At 37.9% G+C, this 26,159-nt stretch overlaps 1 protein-coding gene across 2 annotated transcripts in view; it reads right to left on the bottom strand.

Moving 5' to 3' along the window:
- vav2 (vav 2 guanine nucleotide exchange factor) overlaps positions 1–26,159 on the bottom strand; it is a 278,862-nt gene that overhangs the window by 83,349 nt on the left and 169,354 nt on the right. For both annotated transcript variants that reach the window (XM_052100817.1, XM_052100818.1), the window contains exon 3: positions 3,214–3,272. In XM_052100817.1, coding sequence (XP_051956777.1) covers positions 3,214–3,272 — 59 coding nt within the window. The remainder of the gene's footprint in view (positions 1–3,213; positions 3,273–26,159) is intronic.

Below are 26,159 nucleotides of genomic sequence, written 5' to 3'. Positions count from 1 at the left end.
TACATTGGATCAGAGAAGAACCCCCCGACAGACTTTGACGCACACATCAGAAGTCGCTTTTGATAGACAGACTTTAAATATTGTCACCTACATCCGAAGAAAAAACGAGCACAATTTTAAATAGTCAAATTTTCATCAAGCAGTAATTTGGCATGAACTAATCACTGTATAGATTTCCTTATTTAAGATTATTCTCAGATACATTCAGCATTGAAGATGGGTCAGACATGATTTTGACCACTTTATTAAGTTTTGTTTTGTAGAAAGCCTTTCTTTAACTTAAAATTTCGTTTTGTATAAATTGTATCTTAATTTTAATCACTGTTTCATTAACTAATTGCCTGGAATTAATAAATAAGAAGCAAATATAGCAGACATATAATCAGCAGCAGGACGTGGAAGCGCCGATGCGATCTCTTGCGCGTGAGCTCTCTCATAAATGAACCGAAACTCGGCGGCTAGGCCTACTGCCTCACAGACATGAGAAATAAATAGAAATCTTAAAATGCATTTTAAACAAAATTCAAAACAAAATGATAAAATTTTAGGCTACAGTAGCCTCAGTAGTCAGGTTTGCCGATGTACGCTACTATTTATTTATTTATTTTTATCCCTGTGCGCCAATCGGAAACGGACTTCACTGCTGATATTCTGAGGATACAACATAGCCAATAGGCTATAGCCTACTAGGGACTTTAGCCTTTAAAATATCTTTGCTGCATTGGATCAGTCTCCTTTCTAGAACAGCCAAGAGCTTTCTAGCCTCGCGGCAGCAGCCTTGCATCGCTCAGACCTTAAAACAGTCAGCGCCATGGATGCTGTTTTGAAAATTTATCAAAAAACGTTGGTGCGGACAAATGAGTTTTGTGATGCGGTTGCGGATTAAATAATAATAGCCCATCCGCGCATCTCTAATACAAATGGAATGTTATTATGTGTCATGGAACATTGCGCTCCCCAACTCGCGAAAGGTCGGATTTGCTCCATATTTTGATACATTTTGTTTAGAAAACCTTGAATCCATGTAGGCTAATATCATTAGACATAATCCATATCATTAGAATCAATGAATCCATGTCATTAGACACAACGAATCCATGTCATTAGACACAACGTGCACACATGTGCAGGCCAATGTTTTTTTTGTTTTTGTTTTTTTGCGGTGACGACGGTGACAAGCTCAGACCCGCGGTTGGAGTCACGTGACCGCGGTATTTACGGTAATGCGGTAACCGTCAAAGCCCACTATGTCTCTATAAATAAAGGGAGGTTGAACTGAACTCATGTGTGTAATTTAAACCACTATCAGCACGTGACAACCCATTTGACAGGAACTACAATCTAAGCAGATGAAATGATGTTCAGAGAGACCCCTTTCATCAGAGATGACTAAGATAGATCCAGTAACACGTAGAGAAGGGGGAAATAGGAGAGCACATAACAGGTGCTGCACTACAGAGAAGCCACGGCAGTGAAATAATTATGAAAACTTGCCCTTCCTTGTTGCTGCTGCTCTGTGCACGTGAAAGACCGTATTATTGAAGCAGGACCTCCATATGTAAAAGCAGTGGTTTTTATCAAAAGGTGTGCTTCACTTCAAACTGTTTACACATGCAATAGCAAACAAGCTACATGTGAACAATAAATCCATGAGTAACATATTTCAGATTGTGTGGGCATCAAAACTCAGAGGAAGAGAGCGTGGTCACAGCTGAAAAAACACAGCCACAGTAACAGAGGCTGCTGCAGATAATAAATGTTTGTGTAATGTAACCATGTTCCTTCGTGAAACAGCATTCAAAGCACTTTGATGGATAATGAATTAACAGGCATTCGGAATAATGAATAACCAATCTAACGGAGTGAATCTAAACTGTGTACCAGGGGTCAAAGGTCAAAAAGATGAAATCGAAGTGTAGGAACGCTATGGGATCTCTGCCCTTGTCCTTGGGTCCTTCTTTAATAAAAAAATTAAACCGAACCACGCAAAGCACTGGAGCAAATAGTAACAATCTTACCTGCAATCCTGTTGTGTGAATATTGATTTACATTTTGTGTGACAGAACATGGCTAAATTTTGAGCTGTCGGGAAAACGTGCACATGCCGCTTTAACAACGCCGCTTTAAACCTGAACTAAATTAATCAAAAAGTGTGTGTTCTTGACCAAGTGTGAAGTATTTCTCACTGTGCATAATGCCGGAAGAGGAAATCAAACAAGAGGGTCAACAGAGACCCATATTTTCAGCCACAAAATTGTAAAACACACCACAGACGACAGCCTGAAATCAGGTCAGGCTGGGACACAGCCTGTACAACTGCCGCAACCACTAAAGTTCCATGCTGATTTCCTCTAAAAGCTGTGACACACACCATGGCATCAATGAAAACAAAGCCGCCTTTCATTGCGTTCTGTCATTGGAAAGAACTTAGCCAAACTCCCAAAACCAGCTTTTGCTAAATACCTAAACGTTTGATACAGAAGACCTTCTCAGGGTGCAAATTTGACTTGCATTAGTCACAGTGAGTGCATTTGCTGCCAGATTCCATCTACAGATCTTTCCTCTAATTACTTTAGACAACTTTTAAAGCCTTGCAATTTAGTTTCAATTCATCCCCACTGCCGTTTCCATAAAGGCCTTAAAATAGTGACAAATTGCTGTATTTTTCCATTAGAATGACTGGGTCCTGACTTGTAACAAATAAACAGTATCTTGGCGATCCTTCTGCAGCAGCATCCCCGGTGAGGATAGGAAGTGATTTAGGCACCTCTCAGCTGTTAACGCTGAGCTGGTTAATGGCAGACCCATCTCGTCGCTGCCTGCACTGGCAAAAGTCCTAATGGGCAGCTCCATCAGCTCATTACCCCATTGGAAAAAGGGCTTTATTTGCGAAGCGGGGTGGATGGGAGCGCAGACTGGGCAAATAATGAGATAGAAAGTGATCCCAGTTGCCTATAAAGCATGGAGGCAGGTTTCCCCCCTGCTAAAACACCCGAGGGGAGCGAGAACCACACACTTGGCTAGAGCTGGCCTACAGGTTTCTTACATATGCTGTTGTTGTATGTGCCAATTGTATTTCCCTTCCAGGCCCTCGGAATGGAGCCACATAAAAGGTGGAACCTGAAAGAGTGCTGTAAAGCTCCCTTATGACTTGTGCGTACACTGCAGGACTGAAAGGAAACACAATCAGCGAATGTGGATTACGTGAATTACCTGATGCCTTTGATCTGTGCTATGCTGTGGTGGGAGATTCTGGACAGTGCCGAGATCACCTGTAAAACAAAAGAAAATTTGAGTTAGCAACATAAAACTTTACATTTAAATGGCACTTTTGTAAAATTACACGAACTAATAGATCTTGATTTTATTTATTTATTTATAATTTTTTCATTTTCTAAAAAAAGCGAATGTGCTGCATGCCCATGCAAAACTCGTCGCCACAGTGTTAGGGTTTTTGGGTGGTCAAAAGAGCCCTAGTCTTAATGAAATTCTAGTCCCTACAGCTTGGATTGATCCTTCAATTAACTCTCACCGAGCACTTTATTAGGAACACCTGTACACAATCAGACAAATATGTGGCAGCAGTGCAATGCATAAAATTAAATTACAGAAGTAATAACACACCTCTTCTAAAGTTGCTTACCAAAGCTTGTTCAAATACTTAATCCTAATAATGAACAATAGTAAGAGTGATATTTGCAACACCGTTAATAAAACGCATGGGACAGAGTAAAGTGTCTTGTGTTTTTGTCTCGTTTTATGTTTGGGCCATGGTGCCACAGCTTGTGTGCACACACAGATCACTCCACCATGCTAATGACGACATTAAGGGACATTTTGGCATGAAACGCCCCAAAGAAATCACAGACGTGAAACGCTTTTCACAGATCTGTTAACCCCCCTCTCCCCCAGCTTCATTAGTACAGAGTAACAGGGTTAAACACATGCGGTATTCACACTGATTTAATGCCAGTCATGAGTCACATGCGAGAAGGTTCAATGGTGGCTGTTTTAGAGGCTTCCAGATGGTGTGCTAGAGGGCTAGAAGGAGTGTAATGTAGAAAGAAGAGACACACAAAAACACATGGAAATAGGAAAACACAAATACACACATGCATATGCAAAAGTGAAGATAGTGCCTTGACGCCTCATTACATGTTTATGGGTGGGTTTTCCACTTGCCTTACCAGCTGCCATGATGACACTAGCTTTTCCTGAGCCAGCGCAAAACACTGAGTGCAGATGTGAGTGTGTTTAGCTTTTGGGATCTCAATTCAGGTGTGAAGAGACTCTACTGGACCCTTACAGACTCTGCAGGTCTGCAGAGCTTAAGTAATGGAGATATACTGAAGATTGTAGTAACAAATGTGTTCATGATGTCTATGCACGTTTGCCCAGCCTTTGGTGGCACCTATGACACATAACATTTATTTATAAGCCAAAATGTACAAAATTACTCATAATTCCTTTACACAGGTCCACTGGAAATCTGCACACACAGAACTCCACCGAAAGCTCTGCATATTTCTGCAGAATTGAAACGCCTGTCAATTACAAAGCTCTATTGATCTCCTGCCCCTTGAGTATGTGTTTATTACATCTTTTAGCAAATATGATTGTGATTTTAGATACTAATGAGAGTGCAGTCTGAGCTCTGTTTAACCATTTTAAGAGGATTAGATGGCCCACTCATAAAGATATGAATGGGAGAAATTGAAAAGCTAAATATCACCATTGTCTCTTGACTTACAGTTAAAAGAACACCATTTTGATAGAGGTATCACAAAGATCAATATGGTGGCTGCAGGAATTAATGTATTTCCTTACAGTTCAGAGAGCCATTGGCTGTTTTTTACTGAAGAATGCAAAAGTGCATTATTATTGTGGTAGATTTTAGCTAAAATAGCACAATTTATGATATCACTGTTGTCAGATTTTATTGCTGATTTAAAATTGTATTTTAACAGAATTTCTACCAACAATTTTGGAGATTTTGTTCTTATTTCCATTCAGGTAGATAGGAGATGACTGCAGAGTGACACCCTGTCTAAACCAGACACGGGCAGCTCAACAAAAGAAAATTACTCCCATTATAATCAATGATGCTGTCTATACTGGATGCGCAAGTCGCGCCACAGCGACAATAAATGCCCATTTTGTGCTGCACGTGCAGGCACTATTCCTGCCAACAAGACAAATGAACGTTCTAAAGCATTTATTTGTCCTGTTGTCAGGAATAGTGCCTGCACTTCACGTCCAGTATAGACAGCCTCAAGCCGTTGTGGCATGAAGGTGCAGTATGACATTGCTATTGTCCAGTGTAGACAAGGTGGGACCTGACATGCCTTACAGGGACTTTGGTTTATCACAATTTACCATGTTCACATTAATTTAGCAGATCCTCAAATCAGCAGAAATCCAGGTCTGTGTATATCTGACCACATTTATAAACAAGTGATATTGTGCTAACACTCAGCACCTGATTAATTACATCATAAAAGACCACAATGCATCTTATATTCTAAAAGCAATCCTCTGGCTGGCTCAGAGGCTGCATCCAAGTAGCACCAGTCCAGCCAGAATGACATATGATTGAAAAATCAATATTGCTAAATTAGTCTATGTGTTTGGCTCCTGCATATTGCTTTTGTTTCATGCACATCTCTTTGTTAACATCTGCTAATGTACCTAAATATTCATGGTGCTTCAACACAACATAACCTGCACGAACAACGTATGTCTCATCCAACAAAGCTTTGGCTTTTTCTACACTGGATGGCGTTTGATTTCTAGTGCAATCCTTCATTCTTCGAGTCTGTCAGTCTCATCGCTCTGTCTCTCATTCTTCATCTCTCCCCTTAGGTCAGGTCAGAACCTCTCGCTCTGTTCTCTCATAATATCGATTTTTTTTCCCCTCATCTCAGTACCTTGTGTGTATGAGTGTCAGATCAGAGTAAGGACACAAAACACATCACCTTATAAAAAAACGGCACAATGCTGTACACACAAACAACAATAGTGCAAGAAAGAGACAAAAACAGAATTCTCTATTCTTAACTAATTTAATAGTCATTATCTATCCAGGGTGAAGTTAGATCAGTATTATGTCTGCATCAGCTGTTTACAGTGTTTAAAACACATAGCAAATCTACCTGTCTGCCAACCCAACATATGCAACTGCAGTTACTGTGTGACTTCTGTGATGAGAGAAAATAAAACAGAAAAGAAAAAGAGAAAAGGATAGAGGAGAAAAAAGTGAAGAGAAGGGAAATGAAAATAGGAACAAAAGAGGATAATATAAAAAGAAAGGAGAAAACAAAAGAGAAGAGATTAGACAAAATGAGAACAGAGCAGAGGAGAAGAGAAAAAAAGAAAAGTTGTGAGAAAAGATATGGGATAAAAAGTGAAGAGACAAGACAGGATAAAGAGACAAGAAAAGATGAGATGAAACTGAAAGAGTAGAGATGAGGCTAGAAGAGATAAAAATAAAGAGACAAGAGAGAAAAGCACATGAAATTAGTTGAAAATTAAAGTGACAAGACAAGAAGAGAGGAGACAAAAAGTTAAGAGACAAAGACAAGAGAATAAACAAAAGGGAAAGAGACAAGAAGAGATAAGATGAGGAGAAGAGATGAAACAAAAGGTGAAGAAATGAGACCAGATAACACGAAAAATAAGATGAGACAAGAAGAAAAGAAGAGATGAGAAGTGAAGTGAAGAGATGAGATGAAAAGTAAAGAGACGAGAAGACAAAAAATAGGAGAAAAGATGAATTAGACAAAAAGTGAAGAGAAGGCCATCTCATCACCTTGGTTGCACACATCACAAACAGAATGCACACAATGGAAAACATCAATGCTGTATCATGCTAGTCTGAAACAGTTTTATGCGTAACTGACATAAATGTGAATTAATCTGATGGGGGAAATCAGCTATATAAACAAACATGTTTAAATGTGATATTGTACACTTAAGCACGCTAAATAAGAGTTTGAGTCAAGTCCCTTGGTTTAAATTAATTTTAAATTTAAGTGAAAATCTGTGAACTGATGGCATTGAGCAAAACTAAGTTCTAGCATTTATCTATTTTAGACCTACTCCCTCTGATAAGCTGGTAGTATTAGGGCTAGGCATTGTCAAATACCTCACAATACGATGCACATAACAATACATATGTCACGATTCAATACATTAATATGCATCACAACTACGTAATTGGATTGCAACTGAAACTGTAATTAATTAAACTCTATAAAATTATATTAATGCATGCATACAGTGCTGTGAAAACTTATTTGACCCATCCTGATTTCTTCTATTTTTGTGTACATCTCATACAATTTTTTTTTTTTTAATTCAAACAAAATTTAACATAAAAAAGACAATCTGAGTAAACACAAAATACAGTTTTAAAATTGTTTAATGAGGCAAAAAAAGTTATCCAATACCAACTGGGCCTGTGTGAAAATGTATTCCAAATTCCTCCAAAAGCACAGCGCCAACTCATCCAGGAAGTCACAAAAAAGCAAAGGACAGCATCCAAGGAACTGCAGGCCTCTCTTGCATCAATAAAGGTCACAATTCATGACTCCACTATCAGAAAGACACTGGCCAAAAATGCCATCTATGGAAGAGTGGCAAGGCAAAAACGACTGCTAACCCAAAAAGAACATTAAGGCTCATATGAATTTTGCCAAAACCCACTTGATGATCCTCAAACCTTTTGGGAGAATGTTCAGTGGACTGAAGAGTTAAAAGTGGAACTGTTTGGAAGACAGGGGTCACGTTACATCTGGTGTAAATCAAACACAGAATTTCACAAAAAGAACGTCATACCTACGGTCAAGCATTGTGATGGTAGTGTGATGGTGTGGGGATGCTTTGCTGCTTCAGGGCCAGGGCGACTTACAATAATTGAGGGAAACACAAATTCTGCGCTCTATTGGAAAATCCTAAAGGATAACTCCAGTCATCAGTCCATGAGTTAAAGATCGAGCACAACTGGATTATGCATCAAGACAATGATCCACAGCAAATTAATAAATTAAAAGTTTTGGAGTGGTCTAGTCAAAGTCCTGACCTGAACCCGATTGAGATGCGGTGACAGGATCTTAAACGGGCAGTTCATGCTCAAAAACCCTCCAATACGGCTGAACTAAAGCAGTTCTGCAAAGAAGAGTGGGCCAAAATTACACCACAGCGTTGTGAGGGACTGATCTCCAGATATCAGAAGTGTTTGGTTGCAGTTATTGGTGCTAAAGGTGGCACAACCAGCTATTAAGATTAAGGGAGCAGTTAGTTTTTCACATGGGTGTACTGGATAATTTGTTTGCTTCAATAAAAATAAAAAAAAACAATGATGACACTTTAGTTTAAGGATCACAAATTAGACAGTAATGCATTACTAATTAGTGATGGACTTGCTTGTCATTATACATATTTATTAAGCTTTTATTGGCTGATTTCTTATTCTTGCTTTGAAGCCCCTTTATATTTGCCTTTGTCATAACAATGCTTTTTTTAACTAAAACAAAACATATCAGTAGCAAGTATGATATAAAATACATTATTTATAGGTTCTCATTACTCTGTATAAATGTGTGGCTTTTAAGTATGAAATGCATGTAGAATACATATAGTATTTCAACAAAGCAGGGAAGGTTAGGGTTAGGTTTATGGGTAGGGGTTGGTGTAGGATGTTGCAGTGATGCCCTTACACTGTATGGTAGTATTTCATTAGGGGTGCAAATAGCATCTAACTCTATTTGCCATTAGTGTAAAGAGGATGATTTTTGTTTCTATTTACACTAAGCATCACATGTCTCTGCCTTCTATATTTATTTTATTCTTATAAGTAGCACATTCACATTGTGTAATTCAGGGCTTGACAATAAGGACTGCCCGATGGCCCAGTGTGAGAAAGATTGGGGCCAGATGCTAGAACTGTCACTTGCCCGATCGGGCCAGTGCTGTATTTATAACATAAGTGCAAGCAAACAACAAGCAAGAGAGCACAAAAATTACACAGAGTGAACAAAGTCTTCTAACTGAGGAGAGAGCGTGAGTATATTTATCTTGCAAAGATGCACAAATGCATAATATACTGAATGCGCCAAGGCACAGTCACATGCAGACACTGAGGGCACTCTCCTAGCACTGACCTCACTCTTTTCCAGCTATTACCAATGTGTAGAAAATAGCAGGAAAAAACCCCACTTAATGAATTTCGTAGAGAAATTTAACGTGTTTTACAACATTTTAATTATCCCCGCAAATTCGTAAATGGCAGGATGGCTGTATTTATTGTATTTTTTTTTGCGCTCTAAATCCTCGTGGTGGCATAGTGACTCGCCTCGATCTGGGTGGCGGAGGACGAATCTCAGTTGCCTTCGCATCTGAGACCATAAATTCACGCATCTTATTGCGTGGCTTGTTGAGCACATTACCGAGGAGACCTAGCACGTGTGGAGGCTTCAGACTATTCTCTGCGGCATCCACGTACAACTCACCACACACCACACCGAGAATGAACCACATTATATTGACCACAAGGAGGTTACCTCATGTGACTCTCCCCTACCTAGCAACCAGGCCAATTTGGTTGCTTAGGAGACATGGCTGGAGTCACTCAGCACGCCCTAGATTCGATCTCGCAACTCCAGGGGTGATAGTCAGCGTCTTTACTCGCTAAGCTACCCGGGCCCATGGGGGACATTATATTAAAAACATAAGATATGTAAAAAATATTTATCTTCAGGCATATTTTTTAAAGCCATGATGGTAAAAACAGCTATTTGTCATTTTTGTGTAGGGGCCAGTGAAAATTTTGCCAGGGCCAGTGAAAATCTGAAGCACTGGCCCAACTGGTTGAGCCCTGTGAGAAGGGATCTATTTTACACCTTACTAGCTATATGTATCTTTTGTTTTTACCTTACAAGTTAATTGTTATGAAAAACAAAAGTAAAGAGGCTATTAGGCAAGGGTATGAAATCATTGAACAGGCCTAATAAATAACTTCAAAAATAACATTCCACAAGTGGCTTGTGCCAACCACAGTAGAGTTTTCTGTGATGACGCAGTCCAGTCAGAGAGAGAGAAATGTGAACAATGGAGAAAAGTATCGGTATAGGCTATAAGTTAACGTGCAGACATCGCATTTTATTTTAAGCGAAAAAGAGATAAGGAGAAAGAAGAATCCGGTAAGGGGGATTTGCAAGATTCAACTAATTAAGTCTCTTCACAAGGTTTACCTGAGACGGCTAACGTTAGGGATGCTGAGAACAACATTAGCGAAGCTACCGTGACCCCAGCTGTCACTTCAACGTCCACTGTAGCCGGTGGAGGGAGAACATATAGATTCAATGCGAATTGGCTCAAAGTTTTCCCATGGCTAGAGTTCTAAAACAACGTCATGTTCTGCAAATATTGTAGAGGGCAGAAACAGGTGGGCAACTCGTCCTTCGTGTCAGGAAACCCGCATCTGAAATAGTGATGGGTCGTTTGCGAACGAGTCGGCTCTTGTAGGTGAACGTTGGGAGCTGGCTCGCATATCAGAATCTATTTATAAAATACTTTTAAAAATTAAGATATGAATAAAAATAATAATAATAATAATATAGGCCTAAAACCTCAAGTGCACACATTTGTTGTGACTGTCCGCTCAGACTAAAAGCCTCACCTTTTGTTCATGTCAATCAGACACAAAGTGTCAACCAATGAACCAAAGATGCATGAGGGAGGGCGGAGCCAATTTATTGTTGTTCAGATTGTATTCGTTTTGAATTGTTACATTTATGTGCACTTTGTTTATATACATTGAAAATGTATACGTTAAATGCACATGTCTAATAGCGTCCTTCTTTTTTACATTTATTTCAATTTGTGGGATGCTGCAGTTTTGCAAATAGTTATTTATTTTTCTTTGATATGGTGCAATATTCTATTATCAGTACTGCCGCTACCTACTACGCAGTTTGCGTATGGCATCAACTCCCTAGGGGGGGACCATCTTACCCTAGGATTGCACCAGAAAGTCCACCGGCAGCCCTTACTCGTTCACTATACGTTATTCAAGGACCCGAAAGCATTTGCGGAACACAGACGATCGCTTCACACTCATATCGCGCATATGGTGCGGGGCATCAATTTGGCCAGCAGTGGCCCTGTCTATGCTGTTCAGACTGTATTTGTTTTGAATGGTTAGATTAATATGCACTTTGTTTATATACAATAAAAAGTTATACTTTAAATGCAAATGTTTAATAGCATTATTAAACCTCTAAGTATGCCAGACAGTCAACATACAAAAGCAGCTGGACAACTGATATCCTTTGATTCTAGTAGGGATGGGTCAAGGTGTGATTTGGGTGGTAGGTGCTGCTCCACAGATGTGTGTCCCTTAGTACACACACACACACACACACACAGACACACACACACACACACTCATACACGCAGTATAAATATGTATGTAATAAATTGTTTGTTAATACACTCAGTATTACATTTTTCACTGTGCTCCTACATTTCTTTGTGTGCTCCTACATTTTTTTCATTTAGGAGCGCATGTACTCCTTGGAAAAAAGTTAGCATAGTGCCCTGAAGTCAAATTATTAGTCATTAATTACTGTCTAATTTCTGATCCCTAATATAAAGTGTTACCAAAAGTATATATTTGAAAACTGTATTGTGTGTTTACTCAGGTTGTCTTTGTTTTATGTTATATCTCATTTGAAGATCTAAAACAATTTAGTGTGAAATATACACAAAAATAGAAAAAAATCAGGAATGGGGCAAATACTTTTCAACAGCATGTTATAACTGAAGGAACTTACAATTAATAGTAATTTATTTTTACTTTACCACTTTTTTATTTGGAAGGACAGTAGAGAAAATTAATGCTTGACATGTGTAGAGCATGCACACTAATTGCCAGATCTCAGCTCAGACACAATAAATGGCTTAAACTAGTAAGATGTAAACAACTTGAAAAAGGGCTGCACGCTTATGACAAAAGTCATATTTGTCAATTATTTCCCTTGTAATTGTGATTACACATTTCAACAAAATGTACATTAAAATACTTGTTTTGAGTGGGGCAAATGCATGTTATATTTTTCATGTAGGCTACACATCCAAAACAAGCTGAGAACTGTTGCAAGAATAAGAAACAAAAGTGTTCTTCAAATTTTGAATAAATTATACACGTAAAGTGAGCATTATTGATATGCCTTTAGATTAATTTAAATGCTTCTCATTTGCCATTGCATTAATGCACACAAAGGACAATAAATGCAATAGGAGTAGAACTAAATGGAAGGCTGTAAATGACACCTTTCGCGATTAGTTAATTGCTACAGCTGTAATTTTAATCATGATAATTTTTTTTATTAATTGTGCAACCATAATTTGAAATTAAATGTATTAGATTGATTGTATTCATTTAAAGTATAAATTAATATATAAATACATTTTATCTTAACCATTTAATTCTGCTTCCAACATTTTAGGAAACTAGACCAAAATTAAAGAATCCAAGAAACAACAAACAAAATCACAAACATAATCACAAACATAGCAAACGCACAGGCATCTGTTTCACATTAACTGCTGAGCGATGTCATCATTCATGTCCATGTGGGAAGTTAGATGACATGGTGACGAACATGTTGGCAACAGAGTTTGAGCTGAATCCTCACAGATGATTCCAGCTGCTGCATGTTAGGCAGGGATTTTCCAAAGTCAGCCCTGCAGCAACGGGGAGGGGGACTTGGGCCGTGAACCAAATGTTTGTGGCTCTGCCCCATCTCCTCGGCATGAAAGAATGTGGTAAACTTGCTTCTGTCTGAAGACAGGAGAGGGTGTGAAAGACTTAAGTGAGTTTTGTGTGTGCTCAGAGGTAAAATGGATATCAGCAGTATATTAAATGTTTAACGTAAGTGGTCAAAGAACAACATTGGGGAAAACAATATTCTATAAAGCAAAAAAAAGTAAGACTTGTATGAAAGTATGCCATTCCGAATTAATCTATACTCATGTTGCTGACTTTCCTGAGCTCAGAATGTCTGCCTACCAATCACATTCATTTTAAGTTCTTTTCACGGTTAACCTAATTTACAGACACATTTCATTGAGAAAAAAATGCCACTTTACTTACATGCAACATGGAATACAATATTTACATTATTCAGGCATTGTGCTTACAGTAGCATGTTCCACACCTCCTTTCATGTGTATGGAAAAGATGGCGAGATCACATGAAAAGCTTTCTGCCTATAGCAAACTATGCAAAGTGCCCTTTATTGTTACTATCTATCAAAACAAGCTGTTTACAAGTGCCAAACAGAATTAACACACAGGAATATGAAAACAAAGCCATTGGACACTGAGAAATACTGGAAGTACAAACCAGGGATGAGCCTGGGGCAAGGGACAAAGCTTCTCTTCTTCTAACACTGTCCTATTTACCACTCATCCCTCGTTTTGTTTTTTTGCACGTTTAGGCGAAGGTTCACTCACAGGTCAAGGACAGACTGCAAAATTCAATTTTATCAATCAGGATAAAAGCTCACCCCACTTATCCGCTTTGCTTCCTATACTGAGGATCAAACAAAAAGCAAGAAGAGCAAATGCATTCTGTAACAAACCCTGCACTCTGACCATAAGCTTTCCCACCTCTGCTTCGAACTGAATGAGCCAGTCCAAAAGCGTCACGCTGTCAGAGATGAAGAAGAGAAAAAAATAACACGACAAAGCTAGGGAGGAGATGGTCTATTAAAATTAACCAGCGCTGCATAATTTCAATTGCAACTGCATTTGATGTGTACCACTGTGGCCTAACATGTTATAACCAACATATTGGCCAGGTGATTTTAAGGCATTTACTTTGCAAGTCAAAACACATTCGTGTAAATTTGTTTTCCACAGGGTTTAAGATTGCTAAACTTGAATTTCACACTCGCTTAACATTTGCCCACAAAACTTTTGCTCCCCCTGCGGAATTTTGCCATGCAATGGAAAAATGTGACTGAGCCTTTAAAGTTAGGGAATGTCTCTATGGGAGTAAATAGCATCTGCCACACAGTGCTGCTATTCATCATTCGGAGATGCTATTCTTCTCACCTCAATTGTACAGAGAGGTTATCTAAGTTACCGTAGACTTTCGAACCAGTCTGGCCACACAACAGTCTCTAGAATTTACTCAGAATGGTGCCAAAAACAAAAAACAGCCAGTGAGCGGCAGTTCTGTGGATGGAACGGCCAGAATGGTTTGAACTGACAAAGTCTACGATAACTCAGATAAGCACTGGTGAGTACTGCTGCTACCTACATGTGGTGAGAAGAATGTCATCTCAGAATGCTATTCTGAGATGCGGGATGGCGCTGTTTTGGCAGCACGAGGGGAACCTACACAATATTAGGCAGGTGGTTTTAATGTTGTAGCTGATTGGTGTATGTGGAATGGGATTTTGGGCCAATAAGATTTCACTGTGGCTGGAGATAACCAGCCAAACACTGATTAAATGTTTTTTGCAAGTTTAAACAGTTTAGGACAAAAAAGATTACCATGGAAGAGATATGACTTGTTTTGAATCTGGTTAAGACACAGAAGCAGACCTGCAACAGATAAATTAGGTGAAAGAAATCTCCTTAGAAATAATATTTAACATATATAAATAACTGTAACACTTTAATAGTTCTAACTAACTGAGCACACACTTTGAAAATCAGCCATGTAATATAGTCTTAAGTTATCATATTTAAAATAATAATAAGAAGAAAGGAACGCATGTCAGCAAAAAAAAAAAAAAAAAAACAATTAACAAGGACCACACATTAATGTAATATGCAACATACTAAGAGTGCACAACCAGACGAAAGTGGCTCCTCAAATGATCTGGAGAGCAAATTCCCATTTGAAAATCATTACGTGGCTCTTATCAAATGAAGGGCTTTTGTGGTTTTGGCATTGCTCCCCGTGCTTACAAATCCACCAAGCAAAAGTGCTAGAAAAGTAAAAGGGTATTACTTAAACCGCAGACACTTGACGCCTGCCTGTCTGATACCTGCATTTCCACTGGTTTTGGAAAACACTGCCAAATTACCACAATGTGAATGTTGATGTTTCCGTGTAGGTCTTGCAGTCAGCTTTCTGCTAAAAATGTTTAACAGAGTTTTATTTTAACCTGAGATTATAGACGTAACAAGGTGTACTGCGTGTGCTGCTTTAAGGGTGAAAAAACTAAACACACGAACAGATTCAAACAATGCAAATAACTCTCAAGAAAGAAGAATATTTCAAATGCAATGCACAGTTTACATTAGCTGAGCATCTTACAGGACTACACATGCATTGAAAATGCTGGTTTCGTTTTTCTCAAGCTGTAAGTCATATTGAGTAATAGCAGTGCAAAAATACAGACAAAAGGCCTATGGTTTGTTTCGAACGCAAACAATGGAAATGAGAGGTGCGTTCTGCCAAACCCCCTGCCATCTCTCGCTCTTCTTGCCAGACGCCACTGTGAAAACCACACGTGATGCTTGTATGTAAAGAGGGACAATTGTTTGAGCTGTTTAATAAGACTGGTGCAATGAGATATGGGATATATATATAAGATAACCTGTGCCCAAACACATTCAGTTTATTGCTTAGTTCTCTGTTTTTAACCAGAGGTGATTATAAAACAGTTGTTTATAGACCCTGTGAAATCCAAATGACAGTTTTGTTGCTATATTTTTTCTTTTCTTTGTTCAGTTCATATCTGTTAGCTTTATGGTTATCTATATGCAAGTATATATAAGCATTTAAAATCTGCAGTCTCTTTCTTCTGGTTACATGGACTCAGATATATGTATGACTCAATAAAATTGCTTTCTAGAAGGAAAACACAACCTCCCTTACATCTGATCAGTGTGCGTGGCTGTGTTCTAACCCACATTGTGTTTTAGCCCTCTGAAGCTCTCACAGTGGATGGTATTTCTTTGAAGGGAATAGGGCATAGGAAAGATCACTTCTGAATAGAACGTGTGCGTGGAATTTATAGGCGAGGAAAGGTTTTAATGCAGCCATTTTCTGGGGTTACCTGGGATGTAAAGCATGAGTAAGTGTTCTTTATTCTTTATGTTTAGTATATTGTGAATTTAAAAAAAATATATACATACATTTTGTGAATGTGATTGTGATTTGATTTTACTCGCTTGTTTCTCATTCATCTGCATTGGACTTGCGCAATAACTTCAGCTTCATCATAAGCAAAGACCACGACGTGCTGTGTTTGTTTGTGGGCTGGTTGTGTAGAAATGTTAGATGATCATTCGACTATGAAGTCACTGGAAAAAAGGAGGACTGCTTCTCAGTTTCCCCAGCTAAACCCCGGTTCTGGCATGAGTAGCATGGTAAAAAGGGTATTTGTGTGTGTGTGTGTGTGTGTGTGTGTGTGTGTGTGTGTGTGTGTGTGTGTGTGTGTGTGTGTGTGTCTTTACCAGAGCGAAATGATGTAAATATAAGCCTATGGGCAATATAAAAACAGGCATGAGCCATTTAACAAGTCCTGCCCCAACTTTATGTTTCAGTAGGAAACACGTCACCAGGCCAAAGAAAACTGAGGTCATCAAGGTACTTCACAGGGACTTTAAAACATTTTTAATATGTGTGTTACTACTAGGGAAGAAACGGTGTCATGGTTTCACAGTAGAGAGTCACATGGGGCAACCTTCTCGTGGTTGCGATTAGTGGTTCTCGCTCACAATGGGGTGCATGGTAAGTTGTGTGTGGATCGCAGAGAATAGCATGAGCCTCCATATGCTGTGAGTCTCCCCAGTGTCATGCACAGTGAGCCATATGATAAGATGCACGGATAGACAATCTCAGCATCAGAGTCGATTGAGACTTGTCCTCTGCCACCCAGATTAAGGTGAGCAACCATGCCACCACGAGGATCTAGTAAGTAGTGGGAATTGGGCATGCCAAATTGGGGAGAAAAAGGAATAAATACAAAATAAAAATAAAATCTGGGTTACAGTGAGGCACTTAATTTTTGAATGTTAAAATAATCACTTTATTAAATGTATAGTTACAAGACATAAACAATATGTGTGTTAACATGTCTTTAGTGTAATAAAATCACTTACTAACATTTTCTGTGTAAAGTTGCAGTCAATTTTACAGCTTTGTTGCCATGAACCTAAAATTAATGTAAATATTAAAATTTAAACAACTTTAAAAGATCAATCAACACATGAGTTTTAACATATAAATGTATGTAAGTCCTTTTAGAAATTTATAGGATTCACATTTCTGCATTTAAACTCACCTAAATTGGCCCTCTTTCACATCCATTGCAAGTGCCTCACAGTAACATCCTCTTTTTTTTTTTTTTTTTAAAGGATCAGTCAAAATAATTTTTTTGTGGTAATCAACGCTTAACTTGTATTGAACCCCGAATATTCCTTTAAACACTCATTTGTTTTCAAACATAATTCTCAAGGTAAATTGTTATGATTATTATTATTTACAAATATCATGAATTTTTGTCTGTGATGGACTGGCCACACATGTCCATGTCAGTCCGAGACAGCTGGGATAGGCTCCAGCACTACCCATGACCCTGCATAAGAGAAGCGGCTATAGAAGATGGATGAATTAAATTAATGTTTGAGTCATTAATATCACGTTTCTTATGGTTATTTAATTTGACATTAACAAAATGTGCCAACATGTGACATTAGAACAGAATGGCAACCTGCATGTTGGTTATACCACCTGACTTTGATTTGGTGGACAATATTATTTATAATATAAAAAAAATCAAAAAATGTTGCACTGCTTTTAAAAAAAAAATGAAATTAAATATATTTAATTAAAGATTAACTGTTTATGTATATACATTTATTTAAAAAAAAAAAATCTATGCTTATTTAGGCCAACCACAATTCAGTAATCAAATATTTATATAATAGGTTTTTATCAGAGGTAGAGACACACATCAGGGGATGCTGGGTAGATTAAGGCAGCTGTTAGGCACAACCTTGTGCCTCTGAGGGCGTGAGAGTGGCATGGATTAGTTTAGGTTTAATCTGAGAGTCTGGGCAGGGCAAGCAGGGCAAGGGCATGAGTTGTGTGCCTGAAGAGATAAGGGCGAGCAGGGAAGGAATAAACGGACGGATCCTCCCTAATGCTCTGAGTTTTGAGCGTCCCATGACACTGAATATTGTCTGGCCAGGAGGCTTGAATCTTCCTCCCCAGCTCTAATTCAAGCCTCTCTTTAGCAAGCCAAAGCACATGAGGAGAATATAGATGTAATGTAATTAAGAATTGGTAAGACAAGGCTACACAATCTCTTAAAGAATGGGATAAAATCGATCAAATTACAAGTTGCATAAAACTTGTATATATGATATGATATGATATGATATGCTTATATTTACAATTGTATAGGAGTGTGTCTCACATGGGCACATTTGATATAGAAAACTACAATGGAGGGCTATAATACTGCATTTTTGTAAGTCAGGAGTCAGTCTCTTAGCAACAAAGATTGACTCTCTCCTAATTTCATATCCAATCACAGATTAGAAGGGTTAAAGTGCTCTGGTCTGGTGGGTCAGCCATGCAGAGCTTTTCTATCATGTTCAAACAAGGCCCACAGCCGTCAAGTACAGATTGGCTACTTAATCTAAGCACCCACGGGTCTAGCCTTTGAAAATTCATTAAATGAAACCAGAGCTCTCTGTATTTATCTTGTATTCATCAACATTACACCACAAGAGATCATCTTGCCTATTAACAATGTGTGGCTGTAAGTGTGGCTGTGAATGCTAATAAAACAAACTATTTCCTTTTAGTGAATATAGATAGCAGATACAGTACAGCGAGAAGCTTTACAGAATAAAAGTTAATCTCTTTAAAATGTGGCACGGTAGAAAATTGTGGTTGATGTGGCGTAGTGGCTAAAGCTCAGTGGAAGGTTGCTGGTTTGAGTCCTGAAAGGCATGAGCAATGATCTTTAACTATTGTGCCCTTGAGCAAGGTTCAGGGTCCAAAATTACCAATGGTGAGTGAATTAAGAAAACTGAAATCCATAAATACTTTTTGCAGGGTTGTTTGCATTATTTTTTAATTAAATAGATTTATAATGGAGTGGTGGTGGTGTAGTGGTCTAAACCACATAACTGGTAAACTGTTAATCAGAAGGTCGCTGGTTCGATCCCCACAGCCACCACCATTGTGTCCTTGAGCAAGGCACTTAACTCCAGGTTGTTCCGGGGGGATTGTCCCTGTAAGTCACTTTGGATAAAAGCGTCTGCCAAATGCGTAAATGTAAATATATATTTTTTTCATATTCTCAATGGGATTGTTTTCTAAATATTTATGACAAACAACACAGGTCATTTTTTTCTGTAAATCTTCCACAAGGAAAAAGCTGTTAGAGGAGCAAGTGTCTGTGTTTAGTGTTCAGTACACATTTGCACATTCTTGAGTTGAAACATACATTTCTTACAGCTCAGCGAAGGTCAGACTACCATTCTTACAATTTGATTAAAACCATTTAATTTTGCAGTTCCAAATAGATATACTAATCTGTGAATAACTCATATTTTTTTCCACCAAAGCCAATTCTTCCCTGCATTTGGTGCTTACTGATATAGTAAAAATAAAAAAATTATAAAATCGCCCTTCTGGTTCAGTTGGCTTGGTTACAGTCCCTTTTTTTACTGTGCTACATCGAAATCAGGATTGGAATACGTAACAAACATATCAGATGGGTACGGCGTGAGAGGTAAACATTGGAGCGAGTGCACTATGGAGGATTATCACATATTCCAGTTTTTAAGTGCAGGAAAGACATGGCCCATGTCAGAAAAAAGAAAGCAAAAAGGAAAAGGTGAGATGTTAACCATTATATGCTGAGAGGTTTAGTATGCTACACACAGACACACAGACTGGTAAATGTTACCAGACCAGCTAAAAAGGAAATTTATTGACAAATATATATTCTATATCAAAATAGTAATATATTGATAGTCTATGACACTTTTAATGAGTTAGCTAGCATAATCTACCTCCCTGACGAAACAGGCTTGTACAATGTACTATACTAGTCAAACTATCTTGGTAAAATCATGAAGATGACACCTAGAAAAAACCTCCAGCTACCTAAAAAAAAATTAAAGTTACATTTGCCAAATTGACAATTGTAAGTCGCCATGCACTAAAACCATTCCACCATGGTTGAGCATGCAGGGCTCGAAACATTTGTGAGCAGTGGTACCGGTGCCACCAAGTTTTACAGTGTACCTCATTTGGTAGACTGGGGGGTCTATAATTTACAAATTTAAAGACAGACACTAATAATAAAAGTAATTTTATTATTATATTACAAATAGAAGTGCATTTACCAACAACATTGCACATTTTGTCCCCACTGAAATGAACATTCAACATTAAGGCATTGATTTTGTGTTGGTATGCAGATGTAAATTAATTGGAATTAATAACAGGAACGTTATCTATATCTATAAAAAAGTTAACACCTAATTTATATAGGGCTATATTATTCTGACAGACCAACTGAATTGGGACTCCTTTTATCTGTCTTTTGTTGATTCAAGTTCATTCATCTCTTGGAAATGTGAAGGCAAACAACACCAGTTATGTTGTTGTTTTTTTTTTTTTTTAGACTAACTAGCAAGCTTTGTCCATAATTCACAAAACTCCAGGCTTTAAAGCCCTTAATTTGCCATTCTGGAAATTCACCATAGTTTCATAGTTTTAATAAAGGTATTTTGTAACAAGACCATGGTAACCTCAGGTAAAATCAAGCATGGATCGTCTCTACCATTACACTACGATTTGTAACCGTACCACACTGAACATTACTCAAGTGGAAATGCTACTAGAACCATTCTCCCAGATGGTTGAAAAGCGCTAAGTGATTATTTTGGACCCTGTCTAGGTCTATGAGATAAGTGTAGCTTACTGTATGTTGCTTTGAATAAAAGTCTCTTGTAAATGACTACTGACTAACATAAACCTTAAGATGTCCATGTTGATCTGATCCTACTGTGAGAAACTCTTACTGTGGGAAATGGATTTAACAAAGAATTATCTCTTTCTATTTCTTGCTGCTCTCGCTGTTACAGTATGGGAGTGTTTGGCAAAGCTGAATGAAGCCTGCAGGAGGTCTCTGCAGTCAGAGTTGATATGGCAGCAGGACAAAGGGTTTCCATTTGGAGTACTGGCCTAATTGGCAACACCACTCAGTGTCACCTCGACAACTTTGATGGACACCTAAGGGGAGTGTCACATGACATCATTGCTGCAGTTTCAGCCAATAAGGTCATAATTTGGGGATGCCACAATGGAATATTATCACACACTGAGATTACATATCGTCTTACAAGAAAGAGAAAAAATGCTGTCTTTATATTTAGGGATACACAATATATTGGTGAACATGTATTGTTTCCATCCAATATTATTATTATTTTTAATAGTATTGAGTTTAATATTAGTTATAATAATTTGTTTTATTAAAAGCAGAACAATGATAATTTTTTTTCAAGTCAGTTTACTCTTTCTATGCCAGACTTGTTGCCTAATGCTAAATGTAAAAATCTATATTCAAGCTTTAGTTTAAATGCTTTTCTATAAAGCAGTATATAGCGTGTATATATATATAGGAGGCCTACAAACCTGATGCAGTTACAACAGTTTTGTCTGGTGGAATGGGCCAAAAATCCAGCAAATTATTGTGAGAAGCTTGTGGAAGGCTACCCAAAATGTTTGACCCAAGTTAAACAATTTAAAGGCAATGCTACCAAATACTAACAAAGTGTATGTAAACTTCTGACCCACTGGGAATATGATGAAAGAAATAAAAGCTGAAATTATCTCTACTATTATTCTGACATTTCACATTCTTAAAATATTTCGAATTCTTAAAATAAAGTAGTTATCCTAACTGACCGAAGACAGGGAATATTTGCTACGATAAAATATCAGGAAATTAAAACTGAGTTAATGTAAACTTATGTAAACTTCAACTGTATATCTTCACCGGTGGCCAAAAGTTTGGAATAATGTAAAAATTTTGCTCTTACGGAAATACATAGGTACTTTTATTCACCAAAGTGTCATTCAACTGATCACAAAGTATAGTCAGGACATTAATGATGTAAAAAACTGAAAAAAAAAAAGAAATCACTATTTGAAAAAAATAGTTATTTTTGATCAAATCTAGCCAGGCCCCATTTCCAGCAGCTATCACTCCAACCACTTATCCTTGAGTAATCATGCTAAATTGCTAACATGGTACTAGAAATCACTTGGCATTACACCAAACACAGCTGAAAGCTATTTGGTTTGTTAAATAAAGCTTAATATTGTCTTTGTGATTGTTTTGAGTTTTGAGTATGCAATAGACTTCAAAAATGGCAAAAAAAATAAACTTTTTCTAGAAACTCATCAGACAATCATTCTTTTGAGGAACGAAGGCTAAACAATGCTTGAAATTGCCCCCCAAGATTTCATACAAAGGTGTAAACTACAGTCTTCAAAGACAAAGTACAACTGGCTAAAACTAGGACAGAAACAGATGAGGAAGGCCCAGATGTACAACTAGAGAGGATAAGAACATCAGAGTCTCTAGTTTGAGAAATAGATGCCTCACATGTCCTCAGCTGACAGCTTCATTGAATTCTACCTGCTCAACACCAGTTTGATGTACAACAGTAAAGAGAAGACTCAGAGTGCAGGCCTTATGGGAAGAATTGCAAAGAAAAAGCCAAAGGCAAAGAAACACAGACATTGGACAACAGATAATTGGAAAAGAGTGATATGGATCTGTGGCAGCGGGGGTGTGGTCAAGTGTCCGTCCGGAGAGAGAGCGGTAATGGTGCTTGCACCTGAGCTAAATTATGTCTAACACCTGTTTCTAATTAAAGTAAACACGAGGAGAGCGGCATAAAAGAGCACCAGAGAGAGAGTGTCTGTATTAGAAAGTTTATCGTGAACCTGAAGTATTGAAGAGACAAATGTTTATTGTGAAGCTGAACCTTATTGCGAAGCTAAAGTTATTGTGAAGCTGATGTCTACTGTGAAGGTGGCGTGTTGTGGCGCCCTGCAAAAGCCAAACCTGTTGCCGGTGTCCTCCGTGGGATTTGCTACACTGGTGCCGAAACCCGGGATAATTATCGAAGGTGATGGAAGGAAGAAGCCCCGTAGAGTCCTCCCAGTTGGCAGAGGTCCTCCAGTCCCTCGCTGGAATGCATCAGAACCACTATCAGACCCTGCCTGAGCTCTGGCAAGACCAAGATCGGCGGTTTTTCGAGATCCTACGGGTTCAAGCAGATGACCGGTATGCGATCCGGAGCCTCCTCAGCCAGGAGGCCGCCCCGGCCCCAGCCCCGACCCCGGACACCAGCCCCCCATTTGAACCCGCTACAGAAGATGGGGGCAGCGGATGATCAAGAAACGTTCCTAGACTTGTTTGAGCTTTGGGGCTGGCCGCGCGGCCAATGGGCGGCTTGTCTCATCCCACTGTTGTCCGGGGAAGCCCAGCTCACGGCTCGACAACTGCCGGCAACAAGCCTCCTGGCTTATGCAGACTTAAAGAAGGCTATCCTACAATGGGTTGGTCGAAGTCCGGAAGGAAACCGCCAGCTCTTCCAGAGTCTGAAGTTGGAGAAATCCGACCGCCCGTTTGCCTTCGACCAATGGCTCAGAGATGCGACGTCGAGGGACTGGTCAACTAGGTGGTACTGGAACAGTTCATACAACGTGCTAATACAGGGATTTTCAATAATTACGGGGACATGAAATAGTGATTTTGAGATTAATGTTTTAAAATTTGACCTGTTCTTTAATTATTTTATAATCAGTTGCAGTCTACAAAACAATAGTCCAATACAAATACTGAAGTCCTCTGATTAATTTTCAATACAATTGTTAACTATAACAGAGATGCACAAAGGCACTAGTTGTGTTTGTATGAAAGGAGAGAGCATGAGGCATGAAAGAAGCCGGAGTTTCAGGATGAGCAAGCAGAATCAAGAATTACATAGAGACCTATGTAAAACCAAGTTATGTAGTCACCCAACCAACATATTTTGATAATTTAAAAGTTAATAATAATAATAACATAACCACACCGATAATAATAATAATATTATAAATAAAATGTATATTATTATTATTATACTGCATTTGCTATTCACTTATTTACAAATTTTAGATTTGAAAAGCAACAAATAAAATTTGTAAATAAGTGAATTTACTTCTTTCAGTGTGTGTATCAGTACCTTTTGTATATTTTCAGCACATTTAAAAAATACTGTGATAATACTGATAACCATGATAGTTTTGGTCACTATAATCGTGATATGACATTTTCATACCATTACATCTCTATCACAAACTGATAATATATATATATATCTTAAATGCACTGTAAGTTGCTTTGGATAAATGAGCCTGCCTAAGATGTAAATGTAATTGTAAATGATGGAATACATAGAATCTGTATATTTTAAAAAAGCTTAAATGTGACTTAAATGTGATAATAAAATAAAATGTGGTCCCCTGTATAATAAAAGCATTAGCTGAGAAAGAATGTCTCTCACATGCAAACAAAAGACATTAGGAAATATGCCCAAATGAATCGGAACCTATAGTTAATTTAATCAGATCGAATTGAGGATAAGGATGAGGGCGATAAAACTTTCTCAATATTTATCGTGATAAAAAATCCAAAATATCGATGATAAGCTTTTGAGTAATTTTCGATATTTAGACCATGTTCTACATCAAGACAATCAGGTTTGTGTTGCTAAAAACACAAGCAATTTGGCTTTCTCAGACTGTATGAAGTGACTAACATTAGCTACCTTACTAACGATAAGGCTATGCAGATCACCACGTTTCGAATCCTGGATTGATTACATCCAGACTGCAAGACTTCAAGACAACGGATGTGTGACAAAACAACAGTGGTGTGCACAAGCTCTGATCTTTCTGCACTGTATTCTTGAATATTTTTCTCTATCATCGAACACGCTTCATGAATGCCCTATTTTCCCTGCATGCGAGTACACACGATGAGCCACAAGTTAACATGGTTCCAATGTGCCTTTAGACCATAATGCGTGTTCCTTCTAAATATAGCTTTATTAATCAGCATTTTATGAGCCTTTAATTATAAACAAATAGATTTATGTTCTAATTTTTTGAAAATTAATCAGATGTCATCATCTATGGCATTGATGACAAGGATAGACAATAAAATAACTAGTTGGAAGCCTAGTCTTTCTCACTTAAATGAAAATATAAAAATGGTCCATTCAGACTTTACATTTTCTAATATTTTCTCTCAGGGGATACCCATGAACCCACATACAATATCATTCCTCAGTCATAAGGACTTCTATGCCCCCATACTTCGGTATCTGAATATAAAGAAATATAACATATTTAATTTGAATGTAAAAATATTCAAACAAATACTGGACTGCTGTCATAATGCTTCAAAACGAAAAGATGATCTTTTAACCAACATATCCATCTGCACTCGATTGATAAACTAAAATATTTAAATATTTTGGTAGAAGATCCATCAGACCCCGCTGTCTCTGGGCCCCAATGCAGTTTTGTGGAGACTATTTTGACTGTTTAGGATTTTATTTTATTGTTACTTCTTCTGCTAACTTGGAAAGTACAAATGTGAATGTTATAATATCGATATCGAACGAATATTTTTGGGCATATAACCCAGCCCTAATCGAGGGCTTGTGAATCTGAATCAAATAAAAAATTCAGTTTCAATACCCAGCACTAAAATGTATATGATTTAAAAAACATTGTTTGCCTGTATCAGAAAGAGTACGAAACATAACATATTTAATTTAACAAATGTTTTTTAGTACACTTACTTATCATTTTTTACTTAAGTGGCTATACAGTAGCTTCTCCTAGAGCCAAAATAAATGTTTATGCCATTGAGGGTTCAAGACAAAATTGCATTATGATAACTTCTAACACGCATGCAGTTTTATAAAAGCAGACAGTGGAGAAATGTTCCCTTCAGACAAACAAAAAATGAATAAAAAAAATAACATTAAGAGAAAACACACAAAGAAACAGTATTAAACCATGGGACTGAGAA

This window comes from Xyrauchen texanus, chromosome 31 (genome assembly GCF_025860055.1).
Source record: "Xyrauchen texanus isolate HMW12.3.18 chromosome 31, RBS_HiC_50CHRs, whole genome shotgun sequence".
NCBI lineage: Eukaryota > Metazoa > Chordata > Actinopteri > Cypriniformes > Catostomidae > Xyrauchen > Xyrauchen texanus.
The sequence above is the reverse complement of the archived record's forward strand: the minus strand, read 5'-3'. Positions and strand labels throughout refer to the sequence as shown.